This window comes from Rhineura floridana, chromosome 4 (genome assembly GCF_030035675.1).
Source record: "Rhineura floridana isolate rRhiFlo1 chromosome 4, rRhiFlo1.hap2, whole genome shotgun sequence".
In the NCBI taxonomy this organism is placed as follows: Eukaryota; Metazoa; Chordata; class Lepidosauria; order Squamata; family Rhineuridae; genus Rhineura; species Rhineura floridana.
Window position 1 is genome coordinate 44,186,455 of NC_084483.1, and position 24,333 is coordinate 44,210,787.

The following is a 24,333-nucleotide window of genomic DNA, read 5'->3' on the forward strand; positions in this document are numbered from 1 at the left end:
ATAAAAACATGAACATTAAAATGCCTGGGAGTATAGCCAGGTCTTAACCTGGCGCCTAAAAGAAAGAACCGTAGGCGCCAGGCGTATCTCCTCCGGTAAGCTGTTCCACAGTTTTCATGGTGATACACAAAACAGTCAGAGATAATAGAGAGTTCAAAGTGTAAAAAGAGAGAGAAAAACCTCAGAGCCCTTTTGGACTTTTTTCTCTGAGAGTTCTCATAATCTGTTGAAATTCATTAAAACTCAGCCATGTTCACAGAGTACCTGTAATCCTATTACTGACCTTGCCCCATACTCTGACCTTCATCTTCTGCAGTTAAAAAGTTTAAGAAATGCCTGGCTGATTTTTAATTAATTTAAGAAATTTTGGCTGGGACCCAATGATAACGCGGAGCATGCTCAGCAAGAACCAACTGTCAGAGTTCTAAAAGCCTCCCAGCTGCTGGGATGGCTAATCAAGGGGCCACACCCACACCAGACTTTCAGGTAAGACAGTCATGGCTTCCCTCAGAGAATCCTGGGAAGTGTAGTTTGTGAAGGGTGCTAAGAGACTCCTATTCCCCTGAGAGAATGGTTTAACAGTCAGCCACTCTGATTGAAGTCTGTGAGGGGAACAGGGCGTCTCCTAGCAACTCTCAGCACCCTTCACTAACTACACTTCCCAGGATTCTTTGTGAGAAGCCATGACTGTCCAAAGTGAAATAAAGGCCTGGTGTGGATGTGGCCAAGGACAGCTTTAGTTTAAATTTGGGTGGGAGGCTACATGTGTCTGCTGTAGAATAAAAAGGTGGGGGAAAGGCTGAAAAAGAATGATTCTGTTTACAATGTTTTCCTTTTGGAAAGGAAAGGGGCTTCCCTTCTGCCCAGTGCCCACCCACCCAATCTCCTCCCCTCCCACTCTCTGCCCCTTCCCTGCGTCAGTGTTGGACTACGACCTGGGAGACCAGGGTTCGAATCCACACACAGCCATGAAGCTGACTGGGTGACCTTGGGCCAGTCACTGCCTCTTAGCAATGGTGAAATCACCTCTGAAGGCAATGGTGAAATCACCTCTGAATACCGTTTACCATGAAAACCCTATTCAAAGGGTCGCAATAGGTGGGGATTGACTTGAAGGCAGTCCATTTTCATTTTCAAACATGATTGCATAGAAATAAATCCCACTGAACTCAAAAAATATGCAAATGATCAAATCCACCCTCCCTTCTCCTTCCTCCTATCCCCTCCTCTTGCCCCTCACTCCCCATCCCCTTCCAATCCCCTCTTTCCCCTTCCCCTTCCCCCTCCTCCCCTTCCTCCTCCCCATGGTCAGTTTTACCTACCTTAAACATGATTGCAGAGAAGTAAATACCATTGAACTCTATAAACATGCAAATGATCAAACCTGCTCTCCCCTCCACCTTCCTTTGCCCCCCTCCAATACGCTCCTTCCCACTCCCCCTCCTTCTCCCCCATGGTCAGTGTTTCCTATCCTAACCAAGATTGCATAGGAGTAAATCCCATTGAAAATAAGCATGCAAATGATCAGACCTGCTTTTCCCCTCTCCTCTCCTCTCCCTTCCTCCTCCCCTGCCCACTCCAGCCCTCCCTCCCTCCCCCCCCGGTCAGTTTTACCTATCCTAAGCATGATTGCACGGGAGTAAATCACACTGAATTTAATAAACATGCAAATGATCAAACCTGTCCTTCTCCTCCCCTCCCCATCCTGCCTGCTCCCCTGCCAGTCCTCCCCTCCCTCCTCCTCCTCCTCCTCCTCCCCTCCCCATCCTCTGTGGTCAGTTTCACCTATCCTAAGCATGATTGCAGGAGAGTAAATCCCATTGAACTCAATAAGCATGCAAATGATCCATCCATTCTCAGCAAACTTGGACAGGATCCCATTTCTTACCTCCTGGATTAAAAACCATATGCTCAGAGGCACATGTTACCAAATTCTTCCAAGCTACACAGGAAGTGGATTGGACTGTGAAAGACCAACCCAAATTGTGTTTGCATTTTGACCAATTTGTAGGGCAGTCCAATATCTCAGAGAGGAGTTCAGGTTTCCTGCTCCCCTGGTGCATTCACTATAGCTGCCCAATTTCCCTGCTTTTTAAAGTTTGATAGAATAGCTGTGGGCTATAGGTATGTTCTTAAACCGCAAGGTTTTTTGCCTATTAGTGAATATATCTTTATGATATCCATTAATAAATCTCACACAAGATGTTGGTCAGCGGAGTGGAGCAGGGCAGTATTGCTTACCTGACTTACCAACGCGGAGATCTCTGCTGGTAACTCAGACGGGAGGGGCAAGGCAGTGGGAAGGTCACAGCAATACATGTGCAGCAGTGGTGCCAGTCCACTGTTCCTGCTGCTGTGCCCACATTGTGCCAACCTTGCTGCTGCCTCATCCCTTTTCCTCTCTGTTACCAGCAGGAAACTTCATGTTGGGAGGCCTGGTAAGCAATGCTACCCTGCCCCATTCTATCCTGCTGGCTGCTACTGATACCGTTTTACTTTAAAGGATATTTTTAAAAATAAATTCTATTTATAGATTAGCTATCAGGGAATTTAAAGTCAAGAATATCTTTAAAACACAGTTCTGAGAAAGAGATACTTTAGAAAACACTAAAAGAAAATCCAATAGACCATAAAGCAAGACCTAAGAATTCTGTTTAATAGTGTATTTTATCTCAATATGCACATTTCTAAATGTATTTTATCCTGTGCACATTTTAATGTATTTTGGTACATTAATTGAGGCAAGAACTGTATTGCATAATTTGGAGAATTATGAAATTCAAAGGATAATTACATTGGGTGATATCCAGCATTACTTGTGTACGGAGAAGATCCATTGAAATCAATAGACTTGAGTTACTTACGTTCATTGAGTTCTATGGGTCTACTCTGAGTATGAGTAACATTGGATATCACCCATTCTGATCTGCACATTAATCTGGGAGCTGTAGAACAGGTCGCTTACATTGGAATTCACAGAAATCTAATTCCTAAAGATCCTAGTAGGCATAATGTGTGATTCATTGCATGAGCCGTTTGCTACCTAGGTGATGAGTCAGTTGCTTGGACAGACAAGGAATCACGCAAATGGAACTTTAAAAACAAGCCTGCAAGATATAGATTTCTGTCTATTCTGTCCCCTGCCCTGTTACTTGAACCAGTTTCCAAAATGTGAAGAGCGAACATCAGTGCCACAAAGTGTAAACGTTTAACTCACTTTAAAACAGGCGTTCTCAATAGGGCTCAGTGTGCTCTACTTGTACCAGATGTGCCTCCCATTCAACAAGATTCACAGTCCATTTATACGTTGATTGGAGCTTACTTCTATCCCACAGAAGTTACTGAGGTTCTCATTACTCTCAAAAGACAGGAGCAAGATTGCTGACTGCAAGTCGCCAGACAGAAACATACCTGACCAGTTTTCAAGAGCTCCACAGGCTTTTTGTTCATCTCCAGATGCAATTTAAAGTGCTTGTTTCAACTAAAGCTATGCTGAAGTACTCAGCCAAGCCTGTTGCTGTTGGTTTAGGGAGGTGGATTAAAGACAGCACCCAAAGTCTGTAATAATCTTCAGCAGTTGTCCGGAAATCAAGATTTATTTATTTTTTTATGTGGAAGCTTGCCATTATTTAAGATGAGGTAGCAGCAGCAGTGTATTGAACATAAGAACATAAGAAAAGCTTGCTGGATCAGGCCAGTGGCCCATCTAGTCCAGCATCCTGTTCTCACAGTGGCCAACCAGGTGCCTGGGGGAAGCCCGCAAGCAGGACCCGAGTGCAAGAACACTCTCCCCTCCTGAGGCTTCCGGCAACTGGTTTTCAGAAGCATGCTGCCTCTGACTAGGGTGGCACAGCACAGCCATCATGGCTAGTAGCATCATTGGCAAATTCAGAGCTGCAGGGTCCCTTCATGATAGTCACAGCCATGCCCCCTTCTCCCCTTTTTATTCTTGGGTTGAGGATGAGATCCTTGTTAATGCCTTCTTGCACAACAACCACTGCTCTGCGCCCTGGCCACAGCTTTTCTGTACACTTTACTTGGCTGGAAAACCACACTGCAAAATTTGGAGAAGGGTGAATTTCAAAGGATGGCTGTTTCAGTTCGTGTATTATTTTGGGAAGGAGAAATTAGGTAGGTTCGCCTATATATGCGAACTGAAATGAATTTCTCCCTCATCCCTGCTGGCCAGTAAGAGCAACCATAATTTTGCCCTAAGAATCATGATGTAAAGTCATTCCAATTGGGCCATTCTGCAGCGAATGGGAACGTTACTGGGCTCCCTTGACTCCACTGCTGCTTGAAGCATTCGCAGAGGGTTTTTTTCCCCTGTTTAAGACAGGAGAAGAAAAAGGATGAAATCCTCTGCCACTTTGTCTTAAATAATGGTAAGCTTCCCTGGATGATGATGATGGTGGTGGTGGAGTTTAGACAATTGCAAATAAACACTAGCTTGGAAATTCAGGGTTCTATTTCATACTCAGAGAGTAGGCTCCCCACTGCAGACATTCAGCACCCAACACATGGTGGGGTGGAGGCTGCAGAAACAGCAAAAGGGATGTGCAGGAAGGGGGCCAATGAGCTCATCCCCACTCTCCTCTTTGCACGATGGCAATTGCGTAGGTGGGGGACAACGAGTGAATAGGATTATTTTTGACCGGAACTGATGGGCAAGGCGTGAGAATTCCTGATTGCAATGTACTTAGTGTACTTGGAAGGGCCTCTGTCTGTTTTATCATGCAGTGTTTTATTCAGAGAGAGAGAGAAATGCCTATGTTGACTGGATTAATTCTGACCAACAATTTTAAATGCAACTGACACATGTATAAAGCTTGTTTTACTCTCATCCTGGACTTTCTGGATGAGGCTGCTTGGAAATCAGAATAAACTATGCTTGCACACAAGAAAGCAGAATTCAGTGTCCAGTAATGCTTCCTCACGTTTATATATTTATTCAGCTCTGCAGCTTTAAGTAACGTATTTTTAATGAAATAAAAATATGTGTTTTAATGATCCATCTGCCATTTCAGAACCCTCTCTTCCATCCTCTTGTTCCACTTCCTCCCTCTTCAACTAATTTCTTCCCATTCTGTTCATTAGACTGGGTCAAGTGCTGATAATTGTTTTTTAAATTCATGACTGTGACTGCAGTCCTACACCTTTTAAATTAATGAAATTAAGCAAGTGTAACTAGGTGAGCCTGTCTCACAAATGAGACAGCCTTTCCTTGTGTCAACATCATTGAATTAAAATAAGCAATGAACCATCCCAGATTCAGAGTTTTACAATCCAACGAGCTTGTCTATCAGCCACATTTTTTTAAAAAAGGATGCGTTTATTCATTTGTATATCTGAAACCTGCCTGTAATTTCCATATGGAAACTCACACTATATAAGTAAAATCCAACAAACATTAGTCATGAGTTGTCGTGCCCAGGTTGAGGCTCAGGAACCAGACAAGTTGATGAAAGCAAATCAGTTTTTATTAAAGTAATATCCAGACAAAGACTACACCGTCTCATGAACCTTAACTACAAAACATAACCTGCAACAATAGAAGAGAGTTGACAGAACAAGGAACCACTATTCCCCCCGTCCCTTAAGAAGCGGGCAATCGAGCACAAATTCTCTCACTCTGCCTCAAAGTGCTGTCATCCACCCCCCGCCTCTCCCCCTTCTTTTGCCGCCTCTTTTGCTGTCTCCTTGTACGTGGTGAAGGGGGTGCCACTGCCCCCTCCCCTTCTGAGAAATCCGACTCAGGTATGGGGGAAAGCGGGGGGGCAATGCTTAAACCATCTGGCTGCTTCTCCTTGCTTTTTCCTGGATCAGGAGGGGGTTGGATTCCCCCTTGCCCTCCCTCCTTCTCCAACTTCTCCAAGCCCAGCGGGGGAGGAGGCGTGGGAAGCTCACGGTAGGAATCTATGTCTGTTGGACATTCAAGGTCCTGGCTCCCAGGCAGTTCTATCTCAAAGATTCCCTCCCCCTCTTCTGCTTCTCCTTCACACGGCTCTGGCCAAATGACCCCCTCCCTCTCCTCATCTTCTGAAACATCAGGGTCCCAATCCTGCATCCTGACACCATCCCCTCTCCCATGCTGTGCTCCCCCCCAACTTGTCGGCTTGGGACAATGAGGGAACCGTTGATGAAAGTCTCTTACTAAGTCCGGGGCATGGACATCGCACTCATTTTCCCATGATCTGTCAGCTGGCCCATAACCTTTCCAGTGAATCAAATACTGTAGTTTGTTACGTTTTCTCCTTGAGTCCAGAATCTCTGCCACTTCGAACTCTGTTTGCTCATCCACTATTAACGGTGCTCCTGGAGATTCCACCGGTCTTAACTCACTGGGAGGGACTGCTTTCGTTAACAAGGAGCGATGAAACACAGGATGTATTTTAAAAGTATCTGGCAACTTCAGATGATAAGCTACTGGGTTGATTTGCGCCTCTATTTCAAAGGGGCCCACTCTCTTATCCTGCAGCTTCCTGCATTTGCCCGGCATCTGGAAGAAGCGGGTAGACAACCATACCTTGTCACCTATCTGAAGGGGGGTCCCCTCCCATCGATGTTGATCAGCAACTCATTTATACTCCATTTTGGCCTCGTCTAATTGTTGTTTCAATACCTGCTGCACCACCTGAAGCTCCTGCAGAAATTCCCCTGCAGCCAGTACAGGCATACTCCCTGTACTGCTGGGGAAAGCTTTGGGGTGGAATCCATAGTTAGCGAAGAAAGGTGTTTGTCCAGTACTGGTATGGAAGGAGTTATTATAAGCAAATTCTGCAAAATGCAAATAGGAAACCCAGTCAGTCTGTTGGTAAGACACATAACAGCGTAAATACCTTTCTAAAACAGCATTAAGTCTCTCCGTCTGCCCGTCCGTCTGGGGGTGATGAGCTGAAGAAAGTTTTAACTCCGTCTACAGCTGTTTCCAAACAGCTCTCCAAAATTTAGCTGTGAACTGAGTTCCCCGATCCGAGACTAGGCTATTGGGCAATCCATGCAGTCGGTAGATTTCCTTTATAAACAATTTTGCTGTTTCTCTAGCTTCTAAGGCTCCTGAGCAAGGAAGGAAATGTGCCATCTTGGTCAATGAATCCACTATGACCAATATAGCTGCCATTCCTTGTGACTTCGGTAAATCAGTTATGAAATCCATGGATAGGTCCTTCTAGGGTTCATTCGGCGTGGGTAAAGGTTGCAGCAACCCCACAGGTTTTCCCGTGTCTGTTTTTGTCCGCATACAGACAGAGCATGATTTTACATAGTTCTCAATGTTTCGGCACATTTGGGGCCACCAAAAATCCTTAGCTACATTTTGAATGGTCTTAAAAATGCCAAAGTGCCCAGCCATGATAGAGTCATGACACTGACGCAAAATTCTGAGTCTTAGGTCTCCCTTTGGCACATATCTGGCAGCTTTAAACCACAACAGTCCATCCTTCCAATGGAAACTTACTTCTGAATCCGGGTCCTGTTCCATTTCCTGGATATATTGTTGCATGCATGGGTCCCCCTGCTGTCCCTTCTTGAGCTCCTCTTCCCATGAAGGCTGGCATAATCCCAACATCAGTTTTTCCGGCGGAACAATGTACTGGGGAGGGCTGCAAACTTCATCTCCTTTATATTGTGATTGTCTGGATACAGCATCTGCTCTCTGATTCTTTGCATGGGGATGGTAAGTAATCCTGAAGTTAAACCTGGCGAAAAACTGCGACCAACGTATCTGTCTTTGGTTCAACTTCTGAGCTGTCTGCAGACTTTCCAAATTCTTATGATCAGAACGCACTTCCATCTGATGCTGGGCTCCCTCTAAATACTGTCTCCAATTCTCAAATGAGTCTTTGATGGCTAACAGCTCTTTTTCCCACACTGTATAATTTCTTTCGGAATCCTTTATTTTTCTGGAGAAATATGCACAAGGATACAATTCCTTCCCATCCATGTCTGGCTGCGAAAGAACCCCCCCTATAGCTACGTCAGAAGCATCCGCTTCCACGACGAAAGGGCGGGTAGGGTCAGCAAAACGCAAAATAGGCTTAGATGCGAATTTCCTTTTCAGTTCCCCGAAAGCTCTCGCTGCGTTCCCTGTCCATTGGAACTTTCCTTTTCCCCTTAAACAGTCCGTAAGGGGAGCTGTTAGCTTGGAAAAGCATGGGATAAATTTTCTGTAGTAGTTGGCAAATCCCAGAAAACGTTGTACGTCCTTCTTGGTGGTTGGCTGGCCCCAATCCAATACACAACTCACTTTTCCTGGATCCATCTCCACTCCTCCTGCCAAGATTCGGTATCCAAGGAAGTCCAAAGATGACAAGTCAAACCCACATTTCTCTAACTTGGCATACAAGCGGTTCTCTCTCAGTCTTTTCAACACAGTTTTCACGTGTTGATCATGTTCTTCCTGGTTCTTTGAAAACACCAGAATATCATCCAGATAACAAATCACATACTGATCCAAGAGGTCTCTAAACACTTCGTTCATAAACTTCTGAAACACGCCAGGAGCCCCACATAGCCCAAAAGGCATCACCAGGTATTCGAATTGACCATAGGAGGTGTTGAACCCGGTCTTCCATTCATCCCCCCTTTCATTCGAATCAGATTATATGCCCCTCTTAAGTCCAATTTCGTGAAGATTGTTGCAGAACGCAGTCGGTCTAACAACTCCGGAATCAAGGGCAAGGGATAACTGTTAGGTATGGTGATTTGATTTAAGGCGCGGTAATCATTACAGGGTCTGAGTTCACCTCCTTTCTTCTTCATGAACAGCAAGGGGGCCCCTGCGGGAGATTGTGAGGGACGGATAAATCCTCGCTTCAGGTTTTTGTCCAAAAACTCTCTCAGAGCTGCTCTCTCTGGCTCTGTAAGGGAGTAAATTCTTCCAGCTGGAATGCTTGCTCCTGGCGCTAAATCAATAGCACAGTCATAAGGGCGATGAGGGGGCAACGCCTCTGCTTCCTTTTCGTTAAACACATCTTCAAAATCCACATATTTCGAGGGAAGTACCACTTCCTTGACCTCTTGCACAGCTCCTGCCAGGGCTTTTACGGTTTTCTCTGGCTGACAGTTCTTGTGACAGTACTGAGAAGTGAACCATACAACCGCATCCTTCCAGGCTATTTTTGGGTCATGCTTTGCTAGCCAGGGCATTCCCAGAATCACATCAAAGTTCGAGAGATCTGACACATACAAGGAAATGTGCTCTTCGTGCCCAGGAATTTCCAGCTTCAATTCCTCTGTGGCTCGAGTCACTCCACCCGACTTCAATGGTCTGCCATCAATAGTTTCAACTGACAAGGGGGGTTCTAATTTCCATTGGGAGATTTGGTGACGTTTTGCCAACTTTGCATCAATGAAATTGGTAGAGGCTCCACTGTCAATCAGTGCTGTAGAGTTGAACATTAATCCTGTGGAAGTTGTAATTTGGATAGGTAGCACCAGTACCCCTTTTGAAGGGGGCTGTGCTACCGGAGGCCCTTTGTACACAGCGGCCCCCAGCCCTCCGGCCTGCACGAGAGCTGGGTACTTTAGTTTCCCGACGGCCCTGTTTTATCTCCTTTAAGTCCGCATTCCCTAGCGATGTGGCCCGGCTTTGAACAGTAAAAACAGAGATGTTCCCGATGACGCCTTTCTTTTTCCTCCTCCGAGAGCTTCGGACGAGCCCCTCCCGACCCTTCTCCCGTGTTACCTGACACCCCGGGAGTCGGAGGGATTTTACTGCGAGAGGCTGAAGCTGAGTACCTCTGTACGTCCTGTTTCCTCTCCAGGCGCCTTCCTTCCAACCGGTTGTCGATTTGCAGGCACAGCCGAATCAGCCCAGGCAGATCCGTTGGGGATGTAGTTCTGGCCAGATCATCCAAGATCTCAGCATTCAGTCCACTTCGGTACATAAACATCAGGGCTAAGTCATTATAGCCAGTTTCCTGGGCCAGAATTTTAAAGGCATTGGTATACTCTGAAACAGTTCCTTTCCCTTGTTTCAAAGCGCTCAATTGCCTCGTCACAGTCTCCGCTCTTTGGGGGTCCTGAAACATCTCAGTCATGGCTTGCATAAATCCTCTATATCTTCCTAGGATAGCATCCTTTCTGACCAGATAGGGAGTGACCCACTTGGCAGTTTCCCCTTCCAATAGACTGATCACGAAGGCCACTTTGGCTGCATCACTAGGAAATTCTGCATTCCTAATATCCAGGTACATTTCACATTGAGCCACGAAGGTGGAAAGTTGGTCACTCTGTCCCGCATACTTAGGTGGCAATCCAATCGGAATCTTAACCACAGCGGCTGAAGGGGTTGTCCGCATTTGGGCTATCGTGGATTTCAAAATTTGGTTGTCAGTTTTCAATGCCCTCGCTGACGCCAACAAGGTTTGGACATCTGCCTGTAGATCTGCCACATTAGTTTTCAGCTGTCGCACTTCCTCCGCCTCAGAAGTGGGCTTTGTCCCCCCTGCTGCTCCCTGTTCCATCTTGTCCCGTTCAAGTGGCAGGAGCGTCGAGGGTTGGGTAGGTTGTTCTGTCAAACTGTCGTGCCCAGGTTGAGGCTCGGGAACCAGACAAGTTGATGAAAGCAAATCAGTTTTTATTAAAGTAATATCCAGACAAAGACTACACCGTCTCATGAACTTTAACTACAAAACATAACCTGCGACAATAGAAGAGAGTTGACAGAATAAGGAACCACTATTCCCCCCGTCCCTTAAGAAGGGGGCAATCGAGCACAAATTCTCTCACTCTGCCTCAAAGTGCTGTCATCCATCCCCTGCCTCTCCCCCTTCTTTTGCCGCCTCTTTTGCTGTCTCCTTGTATGTGGTGAAGGGGGTGCCACTGCCCCCTCCCCTTCTGAGAAATCCGACAGGTATGGGGGAAAGCGGGGGGGCAATGCTTAAACCATCTGGCTGCTTCTCCTTGCTTTTTCCTGGATCAGGAGGGGGTTGGATTCTCCCTTGCCCTCCCTCCTTCTCCAACTTCTCCAAGCCCAGCGGGGGAGGAGGCGTGGGAAGCTCACGGTAGGAATCTATGTCTGTTGGACATTCAAGGTCCTGGCTCCCAGACAGTTCTATCTTGAAGATTCCCTCCCCCTCTTCTGCTTCTCCTTCACACGGCTCTGGCCAAATGACCCCCTCCCTCTCCTCATCTTCTGAAACATCGGGGTCCCAATCCTGCATCCTGACATGAGTCAAGGCTAAAATGCTGTGCACACTTACCTGGGAGTAATCTCCATTGAATACAGTGAGACTTGCTTCCAAGTTGTGCTGCAGATCCCATTGAAAACAATGTAATGGAACTTATTCATAATTTAAATATCACTTATTTCAATAATCACAACTGAATTTTGCTGTATTGTACCCCAGCTATGCAAAAACGTGTGCAGAGTTTTTAAAACTCACTGAGGATCCAAGAATAGAGCTTAACCATTGATAGGCTGGAGCATTGGGCTGAAAACAACAGAATGAAATTCAACAGGGATAAATGCAAAGTTCTACACTTAGGAAAAAGAAACCAAATGCACAGTTATAAGATGGGGAATACTTGGCTCAGCAGTACGAGATGTGAGAATGATCTTGGAATATGAGCCAACAGTGTGATGTGGCTGCAAAAAAGGCAAATACTATATTAGGCTGCATTAACAGAAGTATAGTTTCCAAATCGCGTGAAGTACTAGCTCCCCTCTATTTGGCACTGGTTAGGCCTCATCTTGAATACTATGTCCAGTTCTGGTCTCCGCACTTCAAGAATGATGCAGACAAACTGGAATGGGTTCAGAGGAGGGCAACAAAGATGATAAGGGGACTGGAAACAAAGCCCTATGAGGAGAGACTGAAAGAACTGGGCATGTTTAGCCTGGAGAAGAGAAGACTGAGGGGAGATGTGATAGCACAGGTTGTCACATAGAGGAGGGACGGGATCTCTTCTTGATCGTCCCAGAGTGCAGGACACGGAATAATGGGCTCAAGTTGCAGGAAGCCAGATTTCGACTGGACATCAGGAAAAACTTCCTAACTGTTAGAGCCATACGACAATGGAATCAATTACCTAGAGTGGGCTCTCCGACACTGGAGGCATTCAAGAGGCAGCTGGACAGCCACCTGTTGGGAATGCTTTAAGTTGGCTTCCTGCATTGAGCAGGGGTTTGGACTCGATGGCCTTGTAGGCCCCTTCCAACTCTACTATTCCATGATTCTGTGATTCTATGATTTATAATAAAGGTCCAAAAAGTGCAACTTACTTGGTTTACAGATCACATTGCATGTTATTTATGGTGAGATCCAATGTTAATCATACTCAGAGTAGATCCATTGCTTTCAGTAGGTCTCTGAGTATGACTAACATTAAATCTCACCCATAGTCCTTATTAACAGAATGTCTTACAATTTCTTAGCTAACTGTAATGTCAATTAAACATACCAAGGGCCTTAATTTTTGATGCAGTTAATCAGTAGAACTCAGGGGATTTTCCTTACAATTTGTCCACAATGAGAGCCTTTAGATTGACAGGAGATATTAAATTCTGGAATGAAGACCAAGAAAATATGTAATTCAGAATGTTATTTCCTGGCTAATTAAAGGAGATCTCTTCATTTCCATTTCCCATTTCTACCCATCAGAACTCATTCCACAGAATGAATAAAATGCATTGTCTGACTAAATATCATGAACAAAAATATTTCAATGTTATTAAAATAACCCAGAGTGCCTTGAAAATAGGAAACCCAATAAAACATATGGCTAATATACTTTTGCAAGTATGACAAAAGTTATTAGGGAATATCTGCTTGTAACAGTCTTGAAAATAAGTAATCCACACATTTGGTAGCTAACCCCTGTGACTCCCTTCCCTGGCTCTCCCTGTCAGGTTGCTACCTGCTCGTGGTTACTGCCTGTCACTAGGCACCACCAGGGACTCCACCAGTCCGGACTGTCCTTTTTTATGGTTTCTCTGCCCGCTCTAGCATAGACCTCACCAGATCCCCCTGCAAGGCAGCACCACCAGTCCTGTCCTATAACCAGTATTCCCAGAGACTCTATAATAATAATAAATAAAATTTTATTTCTAGGCCGCCTATCTGGCCGAATTAACGGCCACTCTAGGCGGCGTACATAGACTAAAATATAACATAGAGTAAAATATAACATATAATACAAAACAACAATAAGTATACTCAATCCAAACCTACCCCATCATACAAAAATTTTAACTAAATTAGACAGAGATCTCGAATGCCTGCCTAAAAAACCATGTTTTCAGTTCTCGGCGGAAGCCTGTCAGGGAGGGGGCATGGCGGAGATCATAAGGCAGAGCGTTCCAGAGGGCGGGGGCCACAATTGAAAATGCCCTCTCTCTGGTCCGCACCAGCTTAGCTGTTTTGACTGGTGGGACCGAGAGAAGGTCTTGGGAGGCTGATCTCATTTGGCGGCCTATCTGGTGATGCTGAAGGCGTTCCTTTAGATAAACTGGACCAAAACCGTGTAGGGCTTTAAAAGTTAAAACCAACACCTTGAATTGGGCCCGGTAAACAACTGGTAGCCAGTGCAGATCTTTAAGTACTGGGGTGATATGGTCTCGGTGGCGGCTGTTCTTGATCAGACGTGCCGCCGCGTTCTGTACCAGCTGTAATTTCCGGACCGTCTTCAAGGGTAGCCCCACGTAGAGCACATTACAATAGTCTAAGCGAGAGGAGACCAGGGCATGTACCACCCGTGGGAGCAGATGGACAGGGAGGTAGGGTCGCAGCCTTTGTATCAAATGCAATTGATACCAAGCTGCCCGGCTCACCGCCACGACCTGAGCCTCCATGGACAGCTGGGAATCAAGAACAACACCGAGGCTGCGAACCTGGTCCTTCAGGGGCAATCTTACCCCATTCAACACCAGGTCAAAATCACCCAACTTCCTCCTATCTCCCACAAGCAGTACCTCGGTCTTGTCGGGGTTCAGCTTCAGCCTGTTTCCTCCCATCCATTCACTTACGGCCTCCAGGCACTTGGAAATGGTAACCACAGCCATCTCTGGTGAGGACTTAAATGAGAGATAGAGCTGAGTGTCATCCGCATATTGGTGGCACTGCAGCCCAAATCTCCTGATGATGCCCCCCAGCGGCTTTATATAGATGTTGAATAGCATGGGAGAGAGGATAGAACCCTGTGGCACACCACAATTGAGAGGCCAAGGGTCTGAAGCCTCATCTCCCAATGCCACCCGCTGGTGCCTATCAGAGAGATAGGAATGGAACCACTGTAAAACAGTGCCTCCTATTCCCATTCCCCTCAGGCGATCCAGGAGGATACCGTGGTCAACGGTATCAAAAGCCGCTGATAGGTCCAGGAGGACGAGGAATGTGTGTTCACCTCTGTCCAACGCCCTCCTCAAATCATCCACCAGAGCAACCAAGGCTGTTTCAGTTCCATGTCCAGTCCTGAAGCCCGACTGGAATGGATCCAAATAATCCGCTTCATCCAAGTGTGTCTGTAACTGAGTAGCCACCACTCGCTCGATCACCTTGCCCAAGAATGGTAAATTGGAAATTGGGCGAAAGTTGTTTAACTCTTGGGGATCCAAGGAGGACTTTTTCAGAATGGGCTTTATTATTGCCTCCTTGAGGGCTAATGGCATTGCACCCTCTTCCAAGGAAGCATTCACCACTGCCTTGATCCCTTCGCTCAATTTCTCTTTACAGCTCACAATGAGCCATGTAGGGCAAGGGTCAAGCAAGCACGTGGTTGGCCTCACATTAGAGAGCACCTTGTCCACTTCCTCAGAGGGAAGGGGCTGAAACCGATCCCACCGGACCGGAATGCAATTGGCCAGCTCTGGCCCACTACCTGTGTCCACGACGTACGGAATCGTGCTCTTCAGGTGCTCGATTTTATCAGCAAAGTGCTTGGCAAATTTGTCACAGGAGGCTTTAGAATGTTCCAAGGGTTCCTGTGCAACCGGACCGACCAGGCTTCGGACCACTTGGAACAACCTCCTGGGACAACACTCTGCAGACGCAATGGAGGCAGCAAAGAATTCTCTCTTCGTTGCCTTCGTTGCCACTTGATAGGCAGCTATTGCTGCTCTAACAAGTGTCCAATCGCCGTCAGAACGAGATTTCCGCCACCGGCGCTGTAGTTGTCTCACCTCCTGCCTCAGGCCCCGTAAGCGTGGTGTATACCAGGGTGCAATCTGAGTTCTATTCAGTGGGAGAGGACGTTTTGGAGCCACTCAGTCTCTGCCTGAGTCTCTCTATCAGGTTACCTCTGTGACTGCGTGCTTAAGCTGTCCCACTCCCTTTGTATCAATGCATATGATTCTGGTTTGCTCTGAATACTTGTGGTGTTATATTATCCCCTTCACTGCTGCCACCATTTATTACCCTTCAGCCTTGGTATTTACCTTGCCCTCCCTTCTGGTCTGTGAAACCCCAGCCAAGGATCAGGCCTTTGGTAAACCAAATATATTTATTAAATAACAAAGATAACAAAGATAACAAGATTACTTTATAAAGGCACTTAAGCATATGGTTTCATCTATTCCTGAGGTACTAGTCTTAGTATTAATCTGAACTCCACCCTCTCCTCACATCCACCAACTCTCCACACAATCTCCTCTCAAAAACCCACCAAAACAACCCATCAACATCCACTCCAACGTTCACCACCCAGATTTAACTGTCATCCTTCCATTTATACTCTCCTGCCATCCAAACACGCAGCCAATCATCCAGCATTCTACTGCCCATTTACTCCCCCCTCCTCTTTCATTCCACTTACCATGTATCTCCTATCCAAACAGCACTTACCATATATACACTAATACAGGAACATCACATTTCCCTCCCCCCCTTAAAATAACGGCAGAGTATTATTCCTGTTCCAGGATTCATACGCCGCGTTAACAAATAAAATAAGTCTCTCTGGGGAAAATGTCTTTCTTTGTTCCTCCGTCTGGTCACGTCACTGCACCCCCGAATGTTTGCAACTGCTTGCTATGTATATTTATATCAGTCATTTCTAACAAATGGACAGCCTGAAAGAAAACAACACCAGCTCAGTTTACATCAGATATTCTGCCTAGCAGTCTGAAGACAATTCTTGCTTACTGCAGGTCAGATGTGGTGAACCTTTGGTCCTCCAGATGCTGCTGAACTACAGCTGCCATCATCCCTGGCCATTGGCCATGCTTACTGGGGCTGATGGGAATTGTAATTCAGCAATATCTGGAGCACCAAAGGTTTCCCACATCTTTTAAAGGTTAATGCATGGTACTGTATGCTATTAATATATAAAATAATTGGCTACCTATGACATAGATTTCATAGCACCTAAATTCCTGAAAATGAATATTACGTGCATACCCTCATGGCTTCATCCCTTTGGTAGTCATTTCCCTTTTTCTTTAATGTTTTTTCATTCATTCATTCATTCATTCATTTATTAATTTGTTGTATGTTTTAACAGATTGTATTTTTAATGGATTTTATACATGCTTATTTATTTGTTTTTATTGTAAATGGCCCTGGGGCCTACGCAAAGGGTGATACTGTATATGAATAATCTAAATAAATAAATTATTCAAATAGAGCCATTTCAAGAATAATAAATAAAAATAAGTTAACAAGCAATACCTAAACTTCAAGACTGGAAATGAGCCCATCGCCAGGTTGGGGTGCACAGCTGCTGGCAACCCTGTTATTAGGAACTGGGGTTTCTGCCTGCTGATAGCTCCAGGCTGGACTAACCAGCGGAGTGGAGGGGAGCATGAAGAAGTTGAAGGCAGCAGCACTCCTCTCTCAGGCAAGTCCAGTTCATCTTCTGAGGGTGGGAGAGCTGCAATTTCAGCAAACACAAGAGAGATTCTTCCACATCCTCCAGTTATTAAAGGGCAGGTGCCAGCACTAGGCAGATGGCTCTGGGTACAGTAGGGCCCTGCTTTATGGCACTTCGCTTTACAGCGATTCGCTAATACAGCGGTCTCAATTAGATGCAATTAGACTAGAGACCCACTCATATGGCGCTTGTTCCGCTTTTACGGCGGTTTTCAGGCGTTGCTTGCCATTCTATTCAATGAGTTCCACTTTACAGCGGTTTTCGCTTTACAATGAGGGTCCGGAACGTAACCTGCCATGTGAGTGGGACGCTATTGTACTATCTAAGCCAGTGATTCCCAAACATCCCCCCCCCCCGTGGCCAAGTTGAAAATTGCTGATGGTCTTGGTGGACCACTTCATGATTTTTTTCTGCCTGTTGTAGTAATTGTAATGCGCTGACCTGGATGCTGTGTGATTTTTAATGGTATTTTTCTTGCTTGGTGTTTTATTTCTTTTATTGTATTACAATTGGCATTCCATAGAATGTAAGAAAGCAAAGACAAGAAAAACACAATAAAAAATCAATATGATTTTTTAACGAGGGCATGCAGTGGACTACTGGGTGCCCATGGGCCACAGCTTGGGGATCCATGATCTAAGGCATTGCAATACTGGGGCAGGAAGAAGAAGAACAATCAGGTTTGGAGACTGTTGTGGGAAGTAGGAAGAAATTTGCTAATTAAAGGCTGCAGTCCACTGAATGAGAAAGTACAAGGGGCTCATATGCCTGGGCTGGAAGGGATGCAACAAATTAAAGAGTCAGTATCTTGACAAGCTCTGATAGCATTTTGCCTTATAGACTGCACCCAATAGCACTTTGCCCATTCACACTAGGCAGATTGGTGTTGGTGATTCTGTTATAAGTATTATTATTGAATAGAAATGGACTGCCTTCAAGTTGATCCCAACTTATGGCGACCCTATGAATAGGGTTTTCATGGTAAGCGGTATTCAGAGGGGGTTTACCATTGCCACCCTCTGCTAGTCCTCCCCAGCTGCACAAGCCAGCCCCTCCCTTGTTCACAACTGCCAGCTGGGGGGCAACTGGGCTTCTTGGGAATATGCAGCTTGCCCACGGTTGCACAGGTGGCAGGGCACGTAACCCCGGAGCCACTCACTGTGGGGGTGATCTTTAGCTGGCCCTTTATACCCAGGAGACACGAGCAGGGATTTGAACTCACAGACTCTGGACTCCCAGCCAGACTCTCCTCCCCACTGTGCTATACTAATTGCCCTAAAATCAGGACTAAAATAAAAAGGATTACTCAGAAAACCCAAGGATACATCATCATCATCTATTTATTTGTATGCCACTTTCCCACAAAATTGTTCACAAAGTAGCTCACAACTATGTCTTGTGGATACTCTTCAAACAGTGAGTGAACTAAGGATAGCAATTCAACTCGTGACAATGGCTGGTTTCTTGGAAATCAAAACCAGCACCTATCAAACATTGCTAGTGTGCTTTCACTTTGATTATTTCACAAGGGAGACAATCATTTCCTTCCCTTTTCTAAATTAAGTTTTTTCCCCTAGGGCATTTCCTTTAAGATTTAAACAAAAAACCCAACAGTTACAATAGGATCTAAAAGGGTGACTTGATCTTTCCACTTTCCAGCTTCCTTGAACAGAGATTGAGAATCACAGGATTTTCCAGCTTAAAGTTCGTTACATAAATATCTTGGTGCCTTGTGTTTTGCTTCAAACCCATACAAATGGTAACCATCCTGTATGTTTAGTTCTAGGTAAGATCCGGAGTGCTGTAGGAAGTGCTCAGCTCCTCATGTCTCAAAAATTCCAGCAGTTCTATTGGCTATGTCAGCAGAATCTGGTAAGTCAACAGCATTCTTAAGCATTGCTCAATAGATGTGAATCTACTTTCTGCTCTGCCTCAAAAGTGATCCGTTGTTATCCTGTCAAACTACAGCTGGGGTGGATCTTCATGCTATTTCACAATGTGGTTTTGAAAGTTCCCGCCCCTTAACAGCATGCAACATGTTGCACAGAAAAACCCCTTAGGAGCATGGAAATAAGAGATGGAACTGTGATTCTCTGCTGATAGGTTGGCTCCTACTAAATCATGGTGTGTGCGAAAGGACTTCTGCAAGCACAAGAGAACTGTCCCGCCCTCTCCTCCCCTTGTGACACCCCCCATTTCCTCTGGGGTTTTCCCCAATCCTCTGAAGCAGGATGGGGAGAGGAGTGGGAAGGAAAGTTCTATTGCACTCACAGAAGTTGTTCTGCACATGAAATGATTTTGAGAGATGAAAACATTGAAATGGACTGCCTTCAAGTCAATTCCGACTTATGGCAACCCTATGAATAGGATTTTCATGGTAAGTGGTATTCAGAGGGGGTTTACCATTGCCTCCTTCTGAGGCTGAGAGGCAGTGACTGGTCCAAGGTCACCCAGTGAGCTTCATGGCTGTGTGGGGATTTGAACCCTGGTCTCTCAGGTCATAGTCCAACACCTTAACCACTACACCACACTGGCTCTCATTTCAAGAGATACAATCCAGTAATTTTATTCCTCTGGCATGGTGACTCACCTGCAAGTTCTGTGAGTTGTTTTGCTGCAAGTCCAAATGGCAGACGAGCAATTAGCAGTATCAGTCTGGGTGGCATAGTCCAAAACAATGACTGTAGCACAAAGCGGCCATGATAGCTGGTGCTTCTTCCTTGAGGTACCTTCCCTGTCAATCCTACTTTTCTTCTACAGACCTAAATTAGCTGTGAAGGACACTTCTGTCAGGAAACATTGCCAGTAAAAGGGAGTCTTTCCTGTTATATTTACTTTCTATCTTACAGTAAGAAAATTAAATATTTTTTCAGTTGCCATTAGAGGATGTGACCTATAAACCTGTCTTATTTAAAATCAATCATTCTGTAATATTTACAGTGTAACCTTTACTGACATGACAAGGCATTCATTCTGTGCATGCTTGTTTGAGACTTGTTATCCAATGTGGTTAAAACAACCAGTGTTTTTGGAAAATGTAGATGAAATGGAACTGGAAGTGCTCTGGGCTGCAGTTCCTCAGCCATCTGCATTGGTTTGAGCTGTTTTGGGTTAAGGATGTGGGCATTTGGGTTAAGGATGCGGTAGTCTTTTTTCCCCTCTCACATTGAGGGGTGGGGGTTTTTTTTAAGCCGTCAATGAGCAACTTTACTCTCTCAGATCCCTGCTGTCCCACAGTGGATCAATAGAAGCAGTGCAAATGATTCAGCCCACATTTGAGGGGAGGGGAGCCCAATCTCATGCACCATAATAGGTTGTATCCAATAGTGGCTTTCCCATAGCAGAAGGTGTTTCTGCTTAGATAAGTCAGAGCACCCAATTTTAGTTTATATGTCCTACCTCTGCACCATACTGCATTATGTTATGAAGGATCCCCCAAACCCCCAGTAGTCTCTTTTCAGAGTCTTAAGTAAGTGGAGGTGGATCAGCGAAAAATCAGTGCCCGAACTTATGCAAGCAAAAGTGCTCTCTGCTAAGGCAAAGTCAGCACTGGATACAACCAATCTTTCCCCCCCCCTTCTGTCTGTCTCTTATTTAACATTCATACATTGTACCCTAAAGCACCAGAAAGGAAGTATAGAGGGTCAAGATCTCTTCTTAATCATCCAGAGTGCAGGACACAGAATAATGGGCTCAAATTGCAGGAAGCCAGATTTCGACTGAACATTAGGAAAAATGTCCTAACTGTTAGAGCGGTAGGACAATGGAACCAATTAATTTGTCTGCAAGAAACTTGGTCGACTAGCAATATATCTTTGAATGGTTTTTTAACACTTGAACTATTTGCAAAATCGGCAATAAATAGAGGGAGACCCAAGGCTGGTTTAGCAATCCTAATCTCCACCTCACTGGATGCTAAAATTAAGAAACCTGCCCTGTGTGAAAATATTGCAATTGCAGCCCTCTTAGAATTAAATCATTTACTTATTTTGATAATAAACGTATATATCCCCCCGTCTACTCTTAAAGACAAAACAACTTTAGTTTGGCAACAACTGGAAAAATACATAATAAAATTAGAACAAGACTATCCAAAGGCTCAAATCATAATTGCAGGCAATTTAAACGCTAGATTAGGCCCAAAAAATGACATCTTGGCCGTATCCCCCTTATGGGGTGAAATCAATATGGAACATCTAATCCCGCTATATAATAGAAACTTTAAAGACTATAAGATTAATTTTGCTGGGATTTGTCTAACTCAATTAGTGGCTCGGTTAAACTTAGTTACTGTTAACGGGCATGAGGCGATTGATTCGATTGCGGAGTTCACTTTCATTTCAGGGCGAGGCAGCAGTGTGGTGGACTACGTGCTGTTGTCCCCTTTTCTGTTTTCTTGCATTTCCAATTTTTTAATTGGTGATAGGTTAGAAAGTGATCACCTTCCCCTATTACTCAATTTGTCTTTAAAAAGGGAACGTAACTACCCAAAAAAACTACTATGCAAAAATTCAAGGTCTGCATCCTGCTACAAGAGAGTGCAGTGGTCCACCTGTACTATCTCTAAATTGGAAAGTTTTTTAGATTCTCCACTGACCCTTACCATTAGGAATCGTATAATAACATCAAGTTCAATATCAGAGACTCTATCTGACTACTCTTCACTATCCTCCACTTTAGAGAACTCCTTGGGTATGCCAAACCGCCCCCGTAGTTTAGACAACTTGAAATATCCCAGCTGGTTTGACAAATAATAAAATAATAATAATAAAATTTTATTTATGAGTCGCCTATCTGGCCAAATTAACAGCCACTCTAGGCGACGTACATCAATACAATAAAATACAATATCAAACAATAAAAACAATGAGGGCCACAGTCAATAGTTAAACTAAACACTACAATTCCAGTTAATAACAGTATTAAAAGCTAACCCACCCCAGGGATCCCGTAGGCTTGCCTGAACAGCCAGGTCTTCAATGCCCGGCAGAAACCTATCAGGGAAGGGGCATGGTGAAGGTCGAAAGGCAGGGAATTCCAGAGGAATGCAAGATCTCCAAACAGGATTTAAGAAGAATTTATCATACTTACAGAGAAGCAAAAGCAAAAATCCTTCCCCCTGAATATTTTCTGGCAAAACAGAATTATAAAAAGTTGATTGCCCTCAAAAAAAGACAGGCCCATCAGGAAAGCTGGAAGACCTTAATAAATGCTTCCTTAAATAATGAACCCAAATTATTTTGGGCATTAGTTACAAATGCCCTAGGATCATATGCCCCTCTGCATTTCAATATTCAACCTGAAATCTGGGAACGCTACTTCTGTCTTCAATTTTCAAAATATAGGGATAATTCAAGTTGGCCCTCACAGTTGACTAGTATAAATAACCTACCTGATTGGCCCCCAATAGAGCAAGAAGAGGTTGTCAACCAGATCAAAAACCTTAACAACAGAAAAGCCCCAGGAATACATATAATTCTTCCAGAAATGCTAAAAAACAATATTCATTGGTGGGCTCCACTACTCACATCCCTTTTTAATCAGATAAACATGTATGGGAAAATCCCCTCATCTTGGCTTGAAGCGGTAATCATCCCACTACACAAAAAAGGAGATAGGGATGATCCTGCAAATTACAGGCCCATTAGCCTTCTTTCTGTAGTGGGTAAGGTATACGCGAGTCTCTTAAATGTTAGACTGCAATCCTGGATAGAGGAGGAAAACATCTTGGGACAAGAGTAAGCAGGTTTTTGCAAGCACAGATCCACTATTGACCACTGCCTAATATTGAGATTCTTGGCGGAAAAATATATGAGTGGTACAAACAGAGGCCTTTTTGTTGCATACATAGATCTTAAAATGGCCTTTGATTCAGTCCCAAGAGATCTACTGTGGGCAAAACTAAATATGACCACAATAGATAAGCGGCTACTATTTTTGATCAGCCAGCTCTATCAATGCACTTCGCTTAGAGTGCGATATGGGATAGACGGAAATTTTACCAGATCTATCCCTGTAAATATTGGAGTTCGACAAGGATGTGTCTTGGCCCCTGCTTTGTTTAACCTTTTCCTTAACGATCTAAGCACCAAATGCTCTAACGAATATCTACATTCCCCCAGTATTGCAGGGGTGAGTTGTCCTCTGCTACTTTATGCAGATGACACGGTTTTGATGTCTTTTTCAGAAATCGGCCTTAAACACCTTCTCCGGATTTTTATTTGTTATTGTGAACAAAATTTTCTTACTATTAACTATACAAAATCCAAAATAATGACTTTTACTAAAAATAGGTCGAAACAACTCTGGAAAATAGAAGGCAAATTGTTTGAAAAGGTTAGGAAGTTTAAATACCTAGGCATTCTATTTTGTTCTTCACTTTCTTGGACTCCTCATATTCAGGACGCAATTCAAGTAGCTCGTAACATTTCTAAAGCCTTAATTAGGTTTTTTTATACTAAAGGTGGCTGCTTTATCCCTGCTGCCTCAAAAATTTTCAAAATTAAAATAACACCACAGCTTCTTTATGGCATCCCGATTTGGGTTACCCATTTCAATAAAAAAATCGAATCAGTACTTTCAAGTTTTCTTCTGTCCATTTTTGGTCTGCCAAATTGTGCCTCTTCAGCTGGTCTCCACTTAGAGACAGGATTCAATTCCCTAGAATGTACAGCCTGGTTGCAAGCTTTCAATTTTTGGCTCAAGATAGCCTACTTGGGGCCCTCATCAGGGCTTGTACGTCTCATATGGAAAGATCCATTTAAAAGCTCCTGGACTAAAATCTTTAATGGGAAGCTAAATCACCTAGGTTTATCTTTAGAACTCCTGTCATCCTGGAGCTCTTAAATGGCCAAATCAGTTATCAACCAACGAATAAAAGACCTTGATCGACAGTACCTATTCTCCAAGGCATCAACATCCTGTTCCCCTCTTCATTTTGGCCTGAATTTTTGTTTTCCATTCCATATGACCTATCTAGAAAAGTTAACCTTCCCACAATATAAGTTTCTGTTCTCCCGAGCGAGATTTAATTGTTTACCTTCCGCTCTTTTAACGGACCGATATCAAGGCACCCCTTATGTAAATCGTTATTGTATCTGTAACGCAAATACCCCTGAAACCCTAGATCATATCCTTCTTAAATGTGAGCTATATAAAGATGTAAGAGCTAAAGTTATTTCACCACTTATTCTAGGGTTCTCTGATAAACATCCAGAATGGATAGTTCTTTACCTCTTGTCTGATAAAGATAAAACCACAACTGAACTAGTTGCTAAATTTTTTTATATAGCCCAATCTTTGCAAAAAAGACAAGTTCAAATCTCCAACACTGATGATTTTATCTTATTTTAACTTTCACCTTAACCATGTATTTGTATGCACAGTATGTATAGTAATGTTTCTATACTATATGCTTGATTGGGTCTATGACTGTAAATTAAATAAAGTAAAGGAACCAATTACCTAGGGAGGTGGTGGGCTCTCCAACGCTGGAGGCCTTCAAGAGGCAGCTGGACAGCCATC

The 24,333-nt window shown here is 44.3% G+C and overlaps 1 protein-coding gene across 1 annotated transcript in view; it reads left to right on the plus strand.

The window, feature by feature from the left end:
- Positions 1-24,333, plus strand: part of DLGAP2 (DLG associated protein 2) — a 590,667-nt gene that overhangs the window by 538,089 nt on the left and 28,245 nt on the right. Inside the window, exon 11 of the mRNA XM_061626231.1 lies at positions 18,590-18,681. Coding sequence (XP_061482215.1) covers positions 18,590-18,681 — 92 coding nt within the window. The remainder of the gene's footprint in view (positions 1-18,589; positions 18,682-24,333) is intronic.